Source organism: Rissa tridactyla, chromosome 6 (assembly GCF_028500815.1).
Source record: "Rissa tridactyla isolate bRisTri1 chromosome 6, bRisTri1.patW.cur.20221130, whole genome shotgun sequence".
NCBI classification, from domain to species: Eukaryota; Metazoa; Chordata; class Aves; order Charadriiformes; family Laridae; genus Rissa; species Rissa tridactyla.
The window spans coordinates 53858892-53874898 of NC_071471.1; the positions used below are offsets into that span (position 1 = coordinate 53858892).

A 16007-nucleotide genomic window follows, 5' to 3' on the forward strand; every position below is an offset into this window, starting at 1 on the left:
GTGTTCTTCAGAGAGTATATTGAGAGGAGCTGGACGCTGCCTCACCTTCATCCTAAAAGATTACATGCGGAGCAGCCCCTCAGTTGGGCAATAGGTCAAGGTCTGCCACAGCCTCAGGGAACTGGAACACCCAGGTCCCAACTAAACATCCTAACCACTGATTTGTACATACTTCTTAAACTCTCCTGCTCCGTGGTGCATTTTGGGTTTGTGAATTTGACCAGAAGATCTTTTTCATCACGAAGATTTCCCCACCTCTGAAGCGCTGCCAAATCAGCACTTAAACACGCTCTCCAATACATGCTGCCAACTCATGACACTCACGGCTGCTACCCTGAAGTGCTCATTGTGTTTTGACTTCCTTTTATCGGCGCAGGTTTCTGCCAGTGAATCAGTCTGCTAGTGGAGACGGACCAGGAACTGCGGCAGAAGACGCGAGCAAGGCAGTCAGAGCAGAGGTAAGTTGCTTGTATATGTGTGTTCATGGGCTTTTTCTCTGTTGCCTGCCTCCATAAAGGTGTTTGGTCTTGGTTTTGTGTCGTTGCTTGTAACAACAGACAGCTTTTTGCCTCTCTGATCTATAAACTTTTTGCTATGCACATAAGTGCATGTTTGTTAAAGTTAGAAGATAAAGAAGTTTGACCTGCACAAAAGGAAGAAAAAGAGCAACTATTTCATTTTCCTCTACTTGTTTTCTTCGGTCTGAGAACACAGGAATGGAAGTCCTGGTATTGCAACAGTGTATGTGAATTGGACCGCCCGCTCTTGCACTTTTACGCACGTGTATGTTTCATTAGTGAGTAAGGCAGAAGATTCTCACATGCACTGAGTCACGGCTGCTTCTGTGGTTGGTGCGTGTGCCTTACAGCTTATATGAAATAAATTTTGTACTGCTTAAAGTACAAGGATAGATGGGTGAATTTCTGAAGGGCATGTATCTTAGTTTCACCAAATCTTAAAAGTGCCTAGAAAACTTCGAAGGGCATTTCTCTCTCTCTCATTTTTTCCTTCTAAGTATGTTCTTCTATGACAGTTTAGCATGCTGAGTGTTTTCTTATAACTTCACCTCACTAGATAAAAGCAGCTGTTCGCTGCTTCTGTCAAGTGTTTAATCCCGAAGTTTAAGGGAGCCGTGGCCTACCAAGCCAATATTATTTAGCCTGCCGTACCTGATTTAAAATGCAAATACCTGGAAGTCTGTGAGCCATGCCAGCTAAGCCAGGTGATCATAGAGTGCATTGAGAAAAGTTTGCCCTAACAAGAGGAATAATTTAGCCTCTACGTTGCCTCAACTGGTTTTGGGAGTGATTTGAAAACAAGTTGAGACATTAGCAGAACTTTTTCTTCCCAAATGAGATCCCCCATGCAGGGAGAGGGAGGCATATCTGACTCCCGTTAGAACAGAGTAAAACAGCAGAAAGCAAAAAGAGTGTTGTGCTGACTGAGTACGTAGGTGTGAGGCTTCCTATTTTGACAAGGAAAATTAAGAAGTGTTTGATATACAAAGGGAATTGAATGGAGTGTGTTTTGATGCCCAGTTTAAAGTTTTGAGTGTTTCCAAACTCTGCTTCATTCTAACTGTCTGATGACTCAGGACGTTTGACTTCTTTAAATTCATTCGGTCAAATTTAAATGTTAAATTGAAGATGAGAAAAAGTCAAAACTCCTTCTCCTAAAAGGAGATTTAGAGAGTGCAAAAATCTCTTGGTTACCCTTCCCTCACTCTCACAAATCCTGCTCATCTTCCCCATTGCTTGCCAGGGAATACTCCCTTCTTTTCTCTTGATCTGTAGCTCCATCTCCAAGTCCAAATAAACTTCATAGAGCAGCATGTCACATGACTGCAGATGTCTGATGCTAGAAGCAGACTCCAGAAACAAGTGGCTGCATGAGAACCTCTGTTCTTCATTAAAAATTGGATTCTCTTTGTCTAGTGGACCTAGCAATGCTTGGTTTCAGAAAGACTTGTTTCCTGAGTCTGCTTAACTTCCTAATGCAAACTATAATACACGCAGGTCCCCTACGAAATTCTCTCACAAACCCTGATGCCCAGGCACGCACGGTGTGGCTGCTTTGAAGCCACACGGACACTGAGTAGTTGGCTAGTTCACTCTTACCGACTGCTCGGCTGGTTGCAGAACATACAACAGCTGCCTTCAGCTTGCCTTCCCCCAGCAAGGCGCTAACCCTGCTGAATAGTCCTCCCCCAGCAAACAGTCTTCAGGAGCTCCTGCAAACCCATGACCTTACAGGCTTCTATCTCAGCGCTGAACTTGGCAGATATTTACCCATGACATTAAAAGTTAATTACAGGATGGACATAAAGGTGAACTAACATAAACATATGGTGGTCATAGAGGCATGTCCTCTTCTTCTGAGGAAACCAAGCCTACAGGAGCAGTAATGTCCCCAGTCATTACTGGTGAAGCAGTCTTACAAGACTCCATGATGTGCTGGAGCCTTACACTGCATTACGTGTCCTTTTTGTCCCATGGATTCTATTGTTGAACGCTTAGGTAGCCTGCCTGATCTTCATGGTCTTTATCCACATGCAGAATGACTGCTACTTTTCTCTTCACAGCTCTCGTTCTCTCCTCACACATGCAAGCACAGCATGCAACACATAGGTGTTAAAGGGCTTTTCCAGAATGTGTAAGCAGAGTCCTGAGCTTCATGGGTGAATCCTTTTTGTACAGTTCTTCAGACTGGAAAGAAAAATCCCATCCTACCTACTTGCAGCTCTCTCATAGGCAAGGAGCACAGAACACGTCAGCACTTCTCTTGCTCTCCAAACACTTTTAACTCATAGTCCCACACCCAATAGCTTTCTGGGACAAGGAACCTGCTCTTCCCTTTTCCAGGGAGTCTTTTTGAGTCAAAATTTGCATGTTGAAAAAAAGATCTGAGGCGGCCACGGAGAGTGATATTCCTAGACTCATTGAATGGGTTGTGGAAAATAAAGAGTAAAACCTGGAAGCATATTTACTGTAAGTGGAGCCGGAATAAACCAGTGCTAGATAGACTGCACTCTGCTATTCAGAAAAGCTAATCTGGTAGCATCAGTCAACCCAGGAAAGGGCAAGGTCTCACCTCCCCATGACCAAGACAAATGCGCAACATGGACAGCCACTTCTAAGAGACAAAGGAGACAGGCCCTTGTCAACATGAAGGCAGTTTCAGGATCCATTGTTCACTGCTCAAATCATTCCATGGTTTCTTGGTCAGTGGCAGCCATCGGTTTTGAGAGACAGAAGCTTTGAGCTCAGAAGTAGCAGTAGGAAATATTAAACTATCTGATGATAACAGAGCAGGTTCTTGGAAGAAGTGGGCAGCAAGGGGCTGGGTGAAGGAGCCCAAGGGGATGGTAAATGGAGACCTACATGACTCAGTTTCGGTATGAAAGGCAAGGTTGCCTGGGAACAGACTCACGGGTCTTCTGGGAAGCCACATGTGGTCACCTTGTTTGTTTCATATTCTCAGAGGAACTAATTTCAAACAGAACTTGAACCTGGTCTGGGGCACATGACCCTATGGTGAAAGCACAAGCTGTCACTGATCTGGTGCAAGCAGGTTCCCCTGAGCTTGTTACATCTCCTCCCAGAGCCTCTGAGTCACTCCTGGTCCCTGCAGAACCCTTCACTAGCCTCATTGATTGCTCCCTCACTCCAGCGCACCACTGACCAGCACCAAGAATGACATTTGATCCTAAAGGAGGAGGGGGCAAGTGGAAAGAGAGCCCATCACAAACCTCTCTCACCTCATTCCTGAGGAGACAGGAAACAAACGGTGCTTTTTTCTCCTTTCATCTCTCTTGCTGGCAGAGAAATGGAAGCAGATAAAGGCAGACAAGCTGGGTGATGGTCATCTCAGGAACTAATGCTTCTTTGTCAAGCTTCTGCTAGGCTCATGCCGAGAACTGACCCTGTCTACCAACCACAGCTCCCTTGCCATCTGCAGACTGCTCAGGCATACTCTCGCATGGTATGCCCAAGTGTTTTCCTCACCTGTTCCGTAACCCTCCCTGTTACACGGCATGAGCTGTGGACAGTCCCTTCTCACACAGGTACTTATTCAGGCAGACCCCTGGGGAACAGACCCTGGGCAACCTTCAGGAGAATCCCCACTTGTGTCTTCCTGTGAAATTCCATGCCACTCTCTTCCTAACACAAACACCCCTGCACGTGCTCTTTCACACAGCCCCAAGATGTGGTGCCTCCTCCTGCTGCTCTGCGCCCAAGGAATTGCCTTCTCAGTGGGATTCACAACATCCCCCACTCTGAATTCAGACAACAGGAAGACTCGCAACCCCGAATGCTTTATGAATGTTGTAAGTTGGGTCATTTTCTACCACTTTCTTTCTAAATTGACTCTCCAAGTACCACTACCACTGCTCCACCACTACAAGTCCCTGTTAGGAGGCTAAGAAGGGCCCCTTCCACATTTCCCGTTTTCCCAACCTGCCTTTTCCAAAGCCACTGCATTAGAGTCACCACTGCAATGAGGGCCGGCTCTGAACATGCCAGGGATAGATGTGACTTGCACGTTGCATGAGGACAGGCACATAACATTGTAACAGAGAGTGCCAGCTGCTACTTTTGGCTCAAAGGCCAGGCAACTCCACAGAACATCCTGAGGGGCCCTGGAGATCCAGGCTAGAGAATTTTGACCCCAGCAACAGGACTCAGTCCTGGACTGTGGCCAGAGCATGTGCTACATGCTCCAGTCCATACCAAACTGAACAACAGACTGTCGCTGCCTGCATTTAGGGTGAAACCCAACAGATGTATGATGAACATAAGGCTTGGCCATGCCTCATGACACTTGCTTGCAGTCACTTTTTCCAACACACCTTAGTATTTTGGACTACCTCACAAAGAAGGGGAGAGTGTGATCCTAGCAAGAGGACAAGATATCCCTCCAGCATGGTTGATGCTTCTGTGCATGGGCTAGAACAAACCTTGATGCTGCTACCCAAGAATTCTGAGCTGCCAGAGAGAAGAATTCCTTTGCAGTAGAGGCAAAGGCTGGTTTCTAATCTCAAGGGAAGCAAAGTCCTCCTCTTCTCAAAACACTGTGGCTCAATTGGTTTAATGCGTTTTCATCTTCTGCAGAGCCTGGATCTGACATGGGGCCAGAGACTCGTGTCGTAGGGACTTGTCCGCATTGCAGCATGTAGCCATGCTGCTAGCAAAACAGCAGCATCAGACACCCCGTGGCATGCTGCCAGCATGAATATTTATTCAGATTTTAGACTGAGCTCCAACCTGCCACAACTCCACTCATACCAATACCCTCTCTAGTCAGTATCAGTCCAGCTCAGACACGGCTCCCTGAGCTGCAGTTGTGCTGCCGGTTGACTGCTCTGCAGCCATCCCCATGAATGTATGGTGTGCTGGCTTGGAAGGAGTTCCCCAAACACTTAAACAAATGGGGACATCATTAGTGCAGAGCAGCAGACAAGGAGGGGATGTTGGACAGGCCAGCTGGAGATTGTGAAGGCAAATGGAGTAGATGGGAGGGAAGGGGGGGCTGGAAGGTGGCTATGTTTGTCTAGACAGTGTCTGATATTTTTAACTGTTTGCTCAGTACAGTGGCAAGGGAGGATGAACCCCTTCTTCAAACAGCAGATTCTCACAACACAAAGCAATCTGAGACCCCTTGCTCTGAATCACCAAAGATTTCCTCACAGTACATGCAAAATTAGGTGTAGGTGGTCTCATGAGTTCCTTCATAACAAGAACTCCACCCTTGTTTGCCTGCATGGCTTGCCTAATCACACTTTGGCAAGAAAGGATTCATTATGGCCCCAAACCCACATCTTTTGGCAGTGTTGTATACAGATATGGCTGCATGTTTACTCTCTAGAAAGTTCGATCTGTATCAGCCTTGCAAAACATGAGAAACTATCTCCCAAGAGCTTAGTCACTCAGTACAGTTCTGCTTTGTCCCATACTACAGGGTCAAATGCCAGACAACTACCACCTAAGCAGGTCTGAAGAAGACTTTTGATGCATCTTTTTACAAGACCCATAATATTTTTACTGAGCCATAGTCACTGTGGCCAGAGGCCTTGCACTACCACCACAAAACAGCCCACATCCACACTGCTCAGCTTGGTTACCCTTCAAAACAGGACACTTGCATGTTAACAAACTCTCCTTTCGCTTCCCACAGACTGAAATTATCAGATATCATGGGTACCCCAGCGAGGAATATGAAGTTACCACACAGGATGGATACATTCTTGCTGTTTTCAGAATTCCTGCTGGGAGGAACAGCCAAAATACAGGTGTGACACAGTTATAAGGCATAAGGAAGTTCTGTGAGTCAGGTCTTACATGGGTCCCCCACGTTTCCCCTTTGCACATGCAATGGCATGTTCCACACCTTTCCATCTCAGCAAGAGCACCTAGTCAGGAATGTGGCCTGAATTTTGAATCCATCAGAAGTCCACACAATCAGTGTGTCTGTCCTTATTTCAGACTTTTCTAATAATTTTGTCATATCCCAGGTTTTGTCCCTTCATGTGGGCTGGGGGAGGGTTTGATAGACTGGATTTGGGGAGGTTTTGCATTAACACCCTAAGTAAGATATATTTAAAACAAAAGCCCGACAACAAAGCCTCTCAGGTTGGGCATATGAATATTCATTCCCAGCCTCCTGAAGCACAGAGATATTCTTAAGAAAGATGATAAGAATCAAGTTATCAATGAAACACAAATGCATTTCATTTGATTCTTCACATTTTCTGAAGGGAATAAAAATTTCTACCTGTAATTTGAGATACCCAGGATACTGCTACTTTGTTTGTTACTCCTTGTTAGAATTACAGAATAAGTTATTTTGGATGTCTCCTCCTATTTGGATCTCCTCCTTTGGAGATAATCTAGACCAGCCTCTTTCTCAAAGTAAGGTTAACCAAAGTTAGATCAGGGGCCTCTCAGCCCTACTCAGTTGGTTACTGAGTAGACCTAATGGCAGATACGCTTCTTTGGATTAATTATTCGTCTTCCATACGTTATTTTGCATTCAGTAGTTTTCAGTTGTGGGTAGACGCTTTCAATATAAGGACCTATATGTTGGCTTTCCAGTGCAAAAGCAGGTGGGGACAGGCCTCCTCAGTAAATTCTTTATTTGCCAGTCCTGTTATGAAATGCCATGAAATAGTTCCTCCTTTCATGAAACAAATCCTTCAGGTTTCTCAGACCAATATCTATGCATAGTTGTCCAGGGAGCTTCTTGAAGAAGGAAAGATTTAAAACCTCTCACAAGCTGAAGTCTGCACCCCAATCTTAAATATACAGTAACCACTGCTCCAATATAAGAATGCTTTCGTCTTTTCCAGGGCAAAAGCCTGTAGTCTTCCTACAGCATGCTTTTCTAGGAGACGCTACCCACTGGATCTCTAACCTGCCCAACAACAGCTTGGGCTTCCTCCTCGCAGATGCTGGCTATGACGTCTGGATGGGAAACAGCCGAGGGAACACTTGGTCTTTAAAACACAAGATGCTTAATCCCAGCCAGAAAGAGTTCTGGCAGTTCAGGTACTCTGTAGAGGAAGAATTACTCAAGACAGAAACTCCAAGGGCACTAGATAGCTTCAGCCTGATGGTTTTTTACCTAAACCAGCATCAGAACAGGGTCTACACCAACCAAGGAGAGTAAAGAACAAGACAAAGAAGAATACACGCTACTACTTACAGTTGGGAGTACTGGCTGGGATTTCAGACAATGGGAATGCTGAGGAAAAAGGAGACAACACTATGAGACAGAATAAGAACCTCAGTTGGAACAGGCTGAGCAGCCTTACCTAGAAATGTCTGATCTCTCACAGCTGAATTCAGCTAAGAGATAAGTGTGGTTTGTAACCCATGCTAGTAAAAGCACTGATTAAATTCAGTTCCCCAAGGGCTGCAGCTGACAGGTGATACTGGCCTCTCCTCTGCAGAGAGCCCAAGGCATGGGGCAGCCTGGCAGCACAGCTGCGTCCCTCTACCCCCTTCCCCAACTCAAGCAAGAATGCAAAGCGTGCAACCTCACCTTTCAATGGGTCCTGCTTGGCGCAATGAGCAAAACTGACAGTCAGTAACTCACACTGTGACAGCCAAACTGCCTGCTAGCTTTTTGTGTTTCTCCCCTGTAGCTTCGATGAAATGGGTAAATACGATATTCCAGCAGAGCTGTACTTCATCATGAATAAAACTGGACAGAAGGATGTATACTATATTGGTCACTCGGAAGGCTCAACAACAGGTAACGTAAGGACGACCACACTTCACAACCATTCTTGTTCCTATCCAATCAGTGGGTGGGTCTCCCCATTGAATCAGTTGTTTTTCTTGTTTGTGGAGAGCTAGCAAACATAGAAGTGCCTCCTGAGTTCAGATTTGCAAAAATACCCCAAAATTTTCTAAAACCAGCTTTGGCTATCATTAATAAACAACGGAATATAATAACAGATCCAAATATAGCTCAACTTTTTAAATAATTGGAGACATAAAAGTGATTTTTTACTGGGTATTTCAGGTAGTGGTACTGGGCATTTTTCCTAAATTCTCAGCAACAGGAATTTTCATTAAGTTCATCTTTTCTATTAAGACATACAATAATTTTCTTTATGAACTAGAAGGAAAAACTGAAAAGATAAAAAGCGTATATAATACATAATTTCAAATAACAGAAGACAAGGGAAAATACTGTCATGTAACCTAATGGCAATCAAAATTTAAAGCATAGTTCATGAGTGGTTATAACTGGCCACATTACTGTTTATAAACAGATTGCCAGAGACTGAAAAATATGAAAGAAAAAACATTAATAGCTTAGCCTTTAGTGTTAACTCACTTCACAGCCTTTGAATTAAACTAACTTTTTTCTAGCATCAGCTGAAAGTTTCTGACGTTTATATTTTATGTGTAAGATCCATGAATGGACTTTGAGTAGAAACGAGCAACTGACAGTTCATTAAACTACTCAGAAAAAAGGAGGAGAAAATGTGGGGAAATCATACATTGTCAGAGCGCCAGATCTTTTCTTTCTTTTCCTCTCGTAAGAATATTTAAAGACCCTCATGGCAAAACAAACTAACCATCCAGGCTTTCTTCAGCTGCCTTTGATGCAAACATCAGTTGAAAACACTCAAAGCTCCCAGTATTCAGCTAATTAGTCTACAGTTTCATGGAAACACAAACAAACCTATAGAGACTATAATCTGAAAAACTCATTTTTTTTATGAGTTTGGTGAACTTTAGAGGGAATTGGTTTTATCACAAAAACTTCATTGACATGTCGCCTACAAAAACCGTTCAGATAAGAGCAATGTCCAGACATGCTCTAAACCTCAGAATGAACTTTGCCTCCCAAATAAAAATTCATTTCAGGACGTAGCTTCAACAATTCCGTTAGGTAAAACATGCAGCACAGACAAACACGGACAACAGACAATGGGCTGCAAATCTACTCTCACTTCTTGTTTGCTACCTACTGCTTACTTATTTATTTTGTCTGTGGAAGATGTCTTCACTAACTCAGGCTGTCCCTTCTGTATTTGCAGGCTTCATAGCGTTTTCTACTTACCCTGAGTTGGCTCAAAGGGTGAAAATGTTCTGTGCTCTGGGCCCAGTAACCACGTGTTCATATGCTACAAGCCCTCTGATTAAGATAACAAATGTTCCTGAACCACTGCTCAGGGTATGTCATTTGTCCTTCTAAGAGGCCTAATGCCTGACTTACCTTCACAGGGTTCACTCAGCCTGAGATGAAGCGTTCCTAAAGAGGTGACATGCTGATACTGAGCTTGGGATGAATTGAGTACTCTTGAAAAATCTGTTCCCAAACTCTGCGGTGAAAATACCGGAGATATGGGGCTTGAAGCAGCAGGTCGCAGTGAAGTAGGAGACTTGTAAAACTCTGTCTTGTCATAGGACTCTCGCTGTTAACTAATATTTTGCTGGCCTCATGCAGGAGGAACTAAAGCAGAGTTGCAGTAACAGCCATGACAATCTCTGGAAATTCAGAAATGAGTGAGCACTGAGGTCCCTACAATAGAAATGGAAAGATGGCTTCCTCCAGGATCGGCACCAGTAATATGAAGGATACGTGATGCACTATGGGAAAGAGGTGTTTTAGAGGGGTACTGGGAGGGCAAGCTGTTTCAGCAATCTTTGACTACCGAGTTAGGAGGCTAGGCTATTAGCAACAGTTTCCTGCATAAAATGCTCCTGTAACAGAAATAGAAGAATGTTGTGCTTTTCCCTTCCCTCAGTTAGTACTTGGCTGCAAAGGAGTCGCGCACCAGATCGGGTTTCTGAAAGGACCTGTGACACAGTTATGTACAAGCCTGGATAAGTTTTGTGGCCATGTACTCTGTTACATAGCTGGAGGCGACATAAAAAATCTGAACACGGTAAGTATGTGCAAGAACACCTACTCAAAGGAAAACTGAAGTGATTTTTGGAGGTTATGTTTGTGCACTCTGTCCTTATCTAGTAGCTGTCACATGTGTAAATGTAAATAAATCACAACATAGTTCTCAGCAAACTGAGGGAATGCCAGGACATTGTGTGGTGTGAGCAGTGCCAAACAGGACTAGAGCTAATGATGAATGGGACCAACAATCAGGCACATTCCGATCCCAGAAAGAAAGGACCAAATTCATCCTGGATCTCTATTACACATGTCAATAAATGTGCCCTCTTTGGGGGCTAAACCTACTGATTTTGGTCATACACAGATGCTCTTTAAAAAGAGACAATGGATGATGGAGACTTCTTCTTGGTAGCGCAGTTCCCAGTCTCCTTCCTTAACATGTGGACACCAGAGTTCTCTGAACACTGGAATAATTAAAAGACAGGAAAAAGCTCCTTTTCTCTTCCCAATTTTCAGACTACTTGCACCAGAAGTTGGTCCCACAGAACTGATGTAAGGGGCATTTTCCCATTATTGTTGTCCCTAGAACTGGGCCCAACAGCTCATCCACAACATGTAGATCTACAGGAAGTCCCTGCGCTGTGCCTGAGGAGCGCGACACACCTACAGTGGGATTCACAGTGCCCAGTGCATCAGTCAGAGGGGACAGGAGAGTTGTCCCTATGCTTGTCAACATATACATGCTGTAGTGTGTCTTAAATCCCGTTTAGAGTGGCCAAAGTATGCAGAAGCTGGCCTGTGTAATGTTTATTACTGCAATATCTGTAAAGACTGGGGCCCATTTTTCTCCATCCATAACTACTTGTAAAAGCACATACGGGAAAGCAGTGAGAATCAAAGGTTCATTGCAAAAGCAATTAAAGGCATTGCAGCCCTTTAGAATTGCAGAGCAAAACCATTAAGGATCCTTCCTGACTTGGGTTAAGTCACTAATGTGGTTGTCAGGGCAAGATAACAAGTCTGAGGAGGAATCCAGGGAGACGGAATTAGAACATCGCCTTAACTGAACTATAAAAATACAAACAGAGGAAAAAGGAATCTATTTTGTAAGCTGACTTCTTTAGCACTAGGAGTAAAGTGAAGAGAAAAATCTTCAAAAGACTTATATGTTCATGGGGGTTTGTTGTGAGGTGAGGAATCTGCTTTGAAAGGACTGGAAGATTTTTTCCCTACAGTTGCTGAACCATAGGTTCCCACAGTAGTACTATCTTCATTGTACAGAGTCGCTTTTATGGAGAAAGTGTGCAGATGCATACTATTAACCAGCTATTCCTAAGTTTGCATCTCAGTTTCCTTTTTGATATTTGAAGAATATCCTATTAAAATGGGGTTTTAACACAGCAGCAGTATGTTGCTCAGGTCCTTCACAGCTTTATTCTCACACAGCACTGGATCATTGCCTTTGTAACACTTCTGCTTTCTCTACAGAGTCGAATAGATACATACGTAGGACATTCCCCTGCTGGAACATCTGCACAGAACATTATTCATTGGCAACAGGTATAACTGTGTACTGATGTATAAACAGCTGCTTTTCATGCAACCGACAGTCTCCAGGGAAGTCCAGAGGTGGTAGATCTGGGAAACTGCCCATCACATCTTCTCGCGTGCTGCCGTGAGCGCCCGCCACAGAGGGATCTCTGTTCCCCGTGGCTCACCAGACCATTACCTGAATTGCCCCTTTGGTATCAGGCACTGAGACTTCCCCAGGGCGCATCAGGCCTCTCTGCACGTTGGGCTCTAATGGCTTTCCAGCCTTCATCTTTATTTATGAAGACACTCGCCTTGAGAGCTGCAGAAGCGAACTTGAGCGGCCAGGGGATGATCCAGACAAAGAATTGATCCAGGCTAAAGCTTTTCTCCCAGAGGGTTAATTGCAGCCTGCATCACCTCCCAGACCCAGTTAACCACACAAACGCTTCTGCTGGCACAAAAGGCTAAGTGGGGGACTGCCTTATACTACTCAGTACATATCAAGGAACACTGCTCTACCGGGATGTTCCCAACGGCAATTTTTTTCCAAAACCCTTTTAGTCACTCTTGCTACTGTCCAGATCCTGGATTCCAGTTCTCTAAAGGTGGGTTTCTATTTATGCAGTGGCAGATCTGAGCTTGTTCTGCCAATCTGCTCCAGCCAAGAAATATATCACTGCATGTGTCCAGGTACACCTGCTGAGCCAGAATTTACCTGCATGCATCATATAGGCACGCAACCCATTTATGCAAACACTTAATATGGTCTAGAATATAGGTGTGCTCCTGAGGACACCCCTGACAAAAATTCCCAGCAGTCAGTCCCAGAGGATACACCTACCAGAGCCAGGAAAGGGGACAAACCATTGACAGCCAGTGGCTTTACAGCCTATTTTTCCAGCCTCCAACAAAGTGAAGTGGTTACAAAACAAACACAGATCGAGCAGGATAGAAGAAAATAGCCAAGGCAATACGGCAAGTAGATTTCTAGCACAGCCCCAGCTACTTAAAGCCTTGAAGTCAAGGTTTTCTAAGCTGACAGACAGTAACTTTCTCTCACCCTGTATTGCATGCAATCACTCACAAATCAATTTACTTGTCAGGTTTGTGCAAAAGATAAAATAAAAATAAAATGACAAAAACACAAATAGATGTGTACTTAACTCTTCGCTCATCGGTTCTGCAGTCCTGCATGTCCTTCAGACAACACAGACTCAAGAAGGTTAATGTCTTGTGTCTAATGTCCCACCTCAAAACTGCTGTCAGAGCACAATTCACGTCTAGCCAGACTCTTGTAAGAGCAGAGCCTCTGGAAATGTCGCCAATATTGTGAGAAATCAGACAAAACTGACACACGAAAGAAGATGTTCATGTTACACTAGACTAGTAATAGCCCTGGCACATTCTAGACATTCAGGTCCTCTTTCCACGTGACAACTGAACCCAATTCTGCATCACAAACAGGGACCCCAACTTTTGTCAAGATAGTCAGGCAAAATTTTAATTAACAAAACATAACAAGGGTGGTGGCTGAGGATCAGGAGAGAAAGTTAACAAGAGGAAAGGTGATGAAGCCACTCACCCAGTGATCCACCCTCAGCACCTGCAACCAGAGGAAGAGCTGGGAGTAACTCAGAGTCCACTGCCTGGGCCTTGGCTTCAATCACAGGCAGGAAAACACCTCCTGCACTCTGCTTCTTGGTCTCTCAACACGTACTTTTTATCTGTTCTTTTAACAGCTAAAACATGCAGACCAATTTCAAGCTTATGACTACGGCTATAAGGAAAACATGAAGAAATACAACCAGGTAAGGCACTACCATTTCCCTGAGAACTCACCCTTGGGTTCTAGTAAAACTAAGAACAGAAAAATTCAGATTTTAGCACCTGTGAGTGCTACAGAAAGAGGGTGGTCTGAGGTAACGTTTCACCTGAATCTAACACTCACAACTGTAAAAGTCTATTCACGGGCAAGGCATAGACAGTTCCTTGCAGACAGCTGACAGAAGTTTGTTTGGCCTCCCCTACTGATGCAGGGACGTGTCCAACGACACGTCGATTTACCTGCCATTCCCAAAAGTCTAAAAGCCAAACCCAAGTCCTAGGACTAGATGAGTAAGAAGCTCTTCACTTTCCCCAAAATCCTCAAGGTCTGCCTGTCAGTTGAGGAAATGAATCTTGCAGCTACGGTGACCTCTCCAATTAGCTGACAATCATTTCACTTTTAACCAGCACATTTGACTTGCAGTGTCCTGTGCTGTACCAGGGCACACAGACAGACAGAAGCTCCAGAGATATAGTCACTTCTACTCATGCACACTGTCTCAGAAATTTTCTAGAGTGAAAATTGCAAATGGCCAAAGTATTTCCTTGCCACTTAAGACCCAAGCATAACAACTAAGACCAACAGTTGCCTTCCATGTCCCAACAAAACTTAAAGATCTTCCCACCCTAAATATACAAGACTAAGCTGGACAGTCCTTGCCTGATAAACACAGACACTGCGCTTTCCATATCCCCACCTCCAAAGGGCACGAGTAGGTGTCAAACTGCAGGACAACTCATAGCCAGGCACTAAGGAAAGACACGGGAATAGGACGGATCGTTCCCTTTCATGGTAGATAGGGAATGGGGATAGGGCAATAAACACTAAGAGGGTGGCCTTCATCCTTACTGTTTTACTGTAGAACGTGCAGAAGGGAGAGAGAGATGCTTGCACAGAATCCTTTCTCTAAAGAACTTCTCATACAACAGCATTCACTCAGGTCTCCTCCCTTCCTTACAGTCTGCTCCTCCTGCGTACAAGATAGAGAAGATAAACATACCAATTGCTGTTTGGAGCGGTGGACTTGACAAATTTGCAGATCCAAAAGACATGGCAAAGCTACTTCCTCGGATTTCTAATCTCATTTACCATGAGCACATTCCTGCTTGGGGACATCTTGATTTCATCTGGGGCCTTGATGCAACTGAGAGAATGTATCAGAAGATCATTGAACTAATAGCAAAATACTTTTGAAACCACATGTACAGTGTTTGTTTGCTCAGTAAAAACCTCCAAAATTTCTATTTGGCAATAAGGGTGCTATCTGTGGAAGATGTGAACACACAGACACGCACAACAGATACCAGTATAGGTATTTATCTGTACTTTTTTGTTTCTTGCTTTCCTCATAGTTTGAGGTTTTCCATGGTGTTACTGTGACTGCTGTCTTCCTGAGAAGTTTGAGGTGCATAGGTATGACAGTTGAAAACACAAATATATTTGAGCACACACTGCAGGGATCCCTTAATTTGGGCAGCTTTTATTTCTACAAGACTGATTTTCCTAAGCCCAAACTTTGTTGTTCTCATATATACCTTGTGTACCCCACAGAGATATTCCCATGCCCAATTTTTGTCTTCCCATAAAGACCCAAAAGTGGGATTTGCTCATTTTTCTGTTGAAGTACAACTGACCTTTGTTTAAATTAAATCCTTTATCCACTTGACAGACAACTTGGCTTTTTTTGTTTTCCGTCTCCTTACATTTACCTACAGTATCACCACAACCAAGAGATCTTCAGGTACAAGAAACTGGGCAGGCAATAGGTGACTTACAACCATCAATGAATCTAAATTCAGAAAAACTCATAGAGGTATTCTGATGCCCTCCATGCTTACACATCACCCAAAGGCTTGTTCATGCACTCTAAACCCCCCAGCTTCAAAGGCCATGGATGGCAACTGAGGAATGAGATACAGACCCATCAGGCAAGCTGTACTCCAAGAAATACAGCTCCCACCCCAGGAATTATTCTTGGCACTAACAATGAAGGTGTTGCAAGCACTCTGAGCCATTGGGTTTGACTTTTACATAACTCTGTCTTGACCATTCTTTGTTCAAGCAATTTCCCCAGTGTGGGAAAGCAGTCAGCTGTTTTCCCTTTCTGGCCATTAAACCCAAAGAGGCTGCATCTTCATTATCATGCAGGTGCCACACATCTACTCACCCACAAGTTGATCTGGTAGGTAAGAGTGTCTGTCCCCAGGTTACACCCAAAATGTTCATTATTACAGGCTCAGGGCAGCTTTGTTTCCTGGGGTGTTCCTAGGTGGGGCCTTGA

The 16007-nt window shown here is 44.2% G+C and overlaps 1 protein-coding gene across 1 annotated transcript; it reads left to right on the top strand.

Annotated features, from left to right (window-relative positions):
* The first annotated feature begins 100 nt into the window (after positions 1-100).
* On the top strand, positions 101-15385 carry LOC128910961 (lysosomal acid lipase/cholesteryl ester hydrolase-like). Its single transcript, XM_054205074.1, has 10 exons — positions 101-458; positions 4198-4327; positions 6175-6289; positions 7346-7544; positions 8144-8253; positions 9554-9690; positions 10265-10405; positions 11857-11928; positions 13641-13709; positions 14687-15385. Exons 2-10 carry the CDS (start codon positions 4205-4207, stop codon positions 14918-14920), a joined length of 1200 nt encoding a protein of 399 aa, XP_054061049.1. The 5' UTR covers positions 101-458; positions 4198-4204; the 3' UTR covers positions 14921-15385.
* The last annotated feature ends 622 nt before the right edge of the window (positions 15386-16007 follow it).

Coding starts and splice junctions, on each gene's coding strand:
- LOC128910961 (XM_054205074.1), top strand. CDS start 4,205: ATGTGGTGCCTCCTCCTGCTGCTCTGCGCCCAAGGAATTGCCTTCTCA. Junction 9,691..10,264: donor TTCCTGAACCACTGCTCAGG/GTATGTCATTTG, acceptor CCCTTCCCTCAG/TTAGTACTTGGCTGCAAAGG. Junction 10,406..11,856: donor ACATAAAAAATCTGAACACG/GTAAGTATGTGC, acceptor CTTTCTCTACAG/AGTCGAATAGATACATACGT.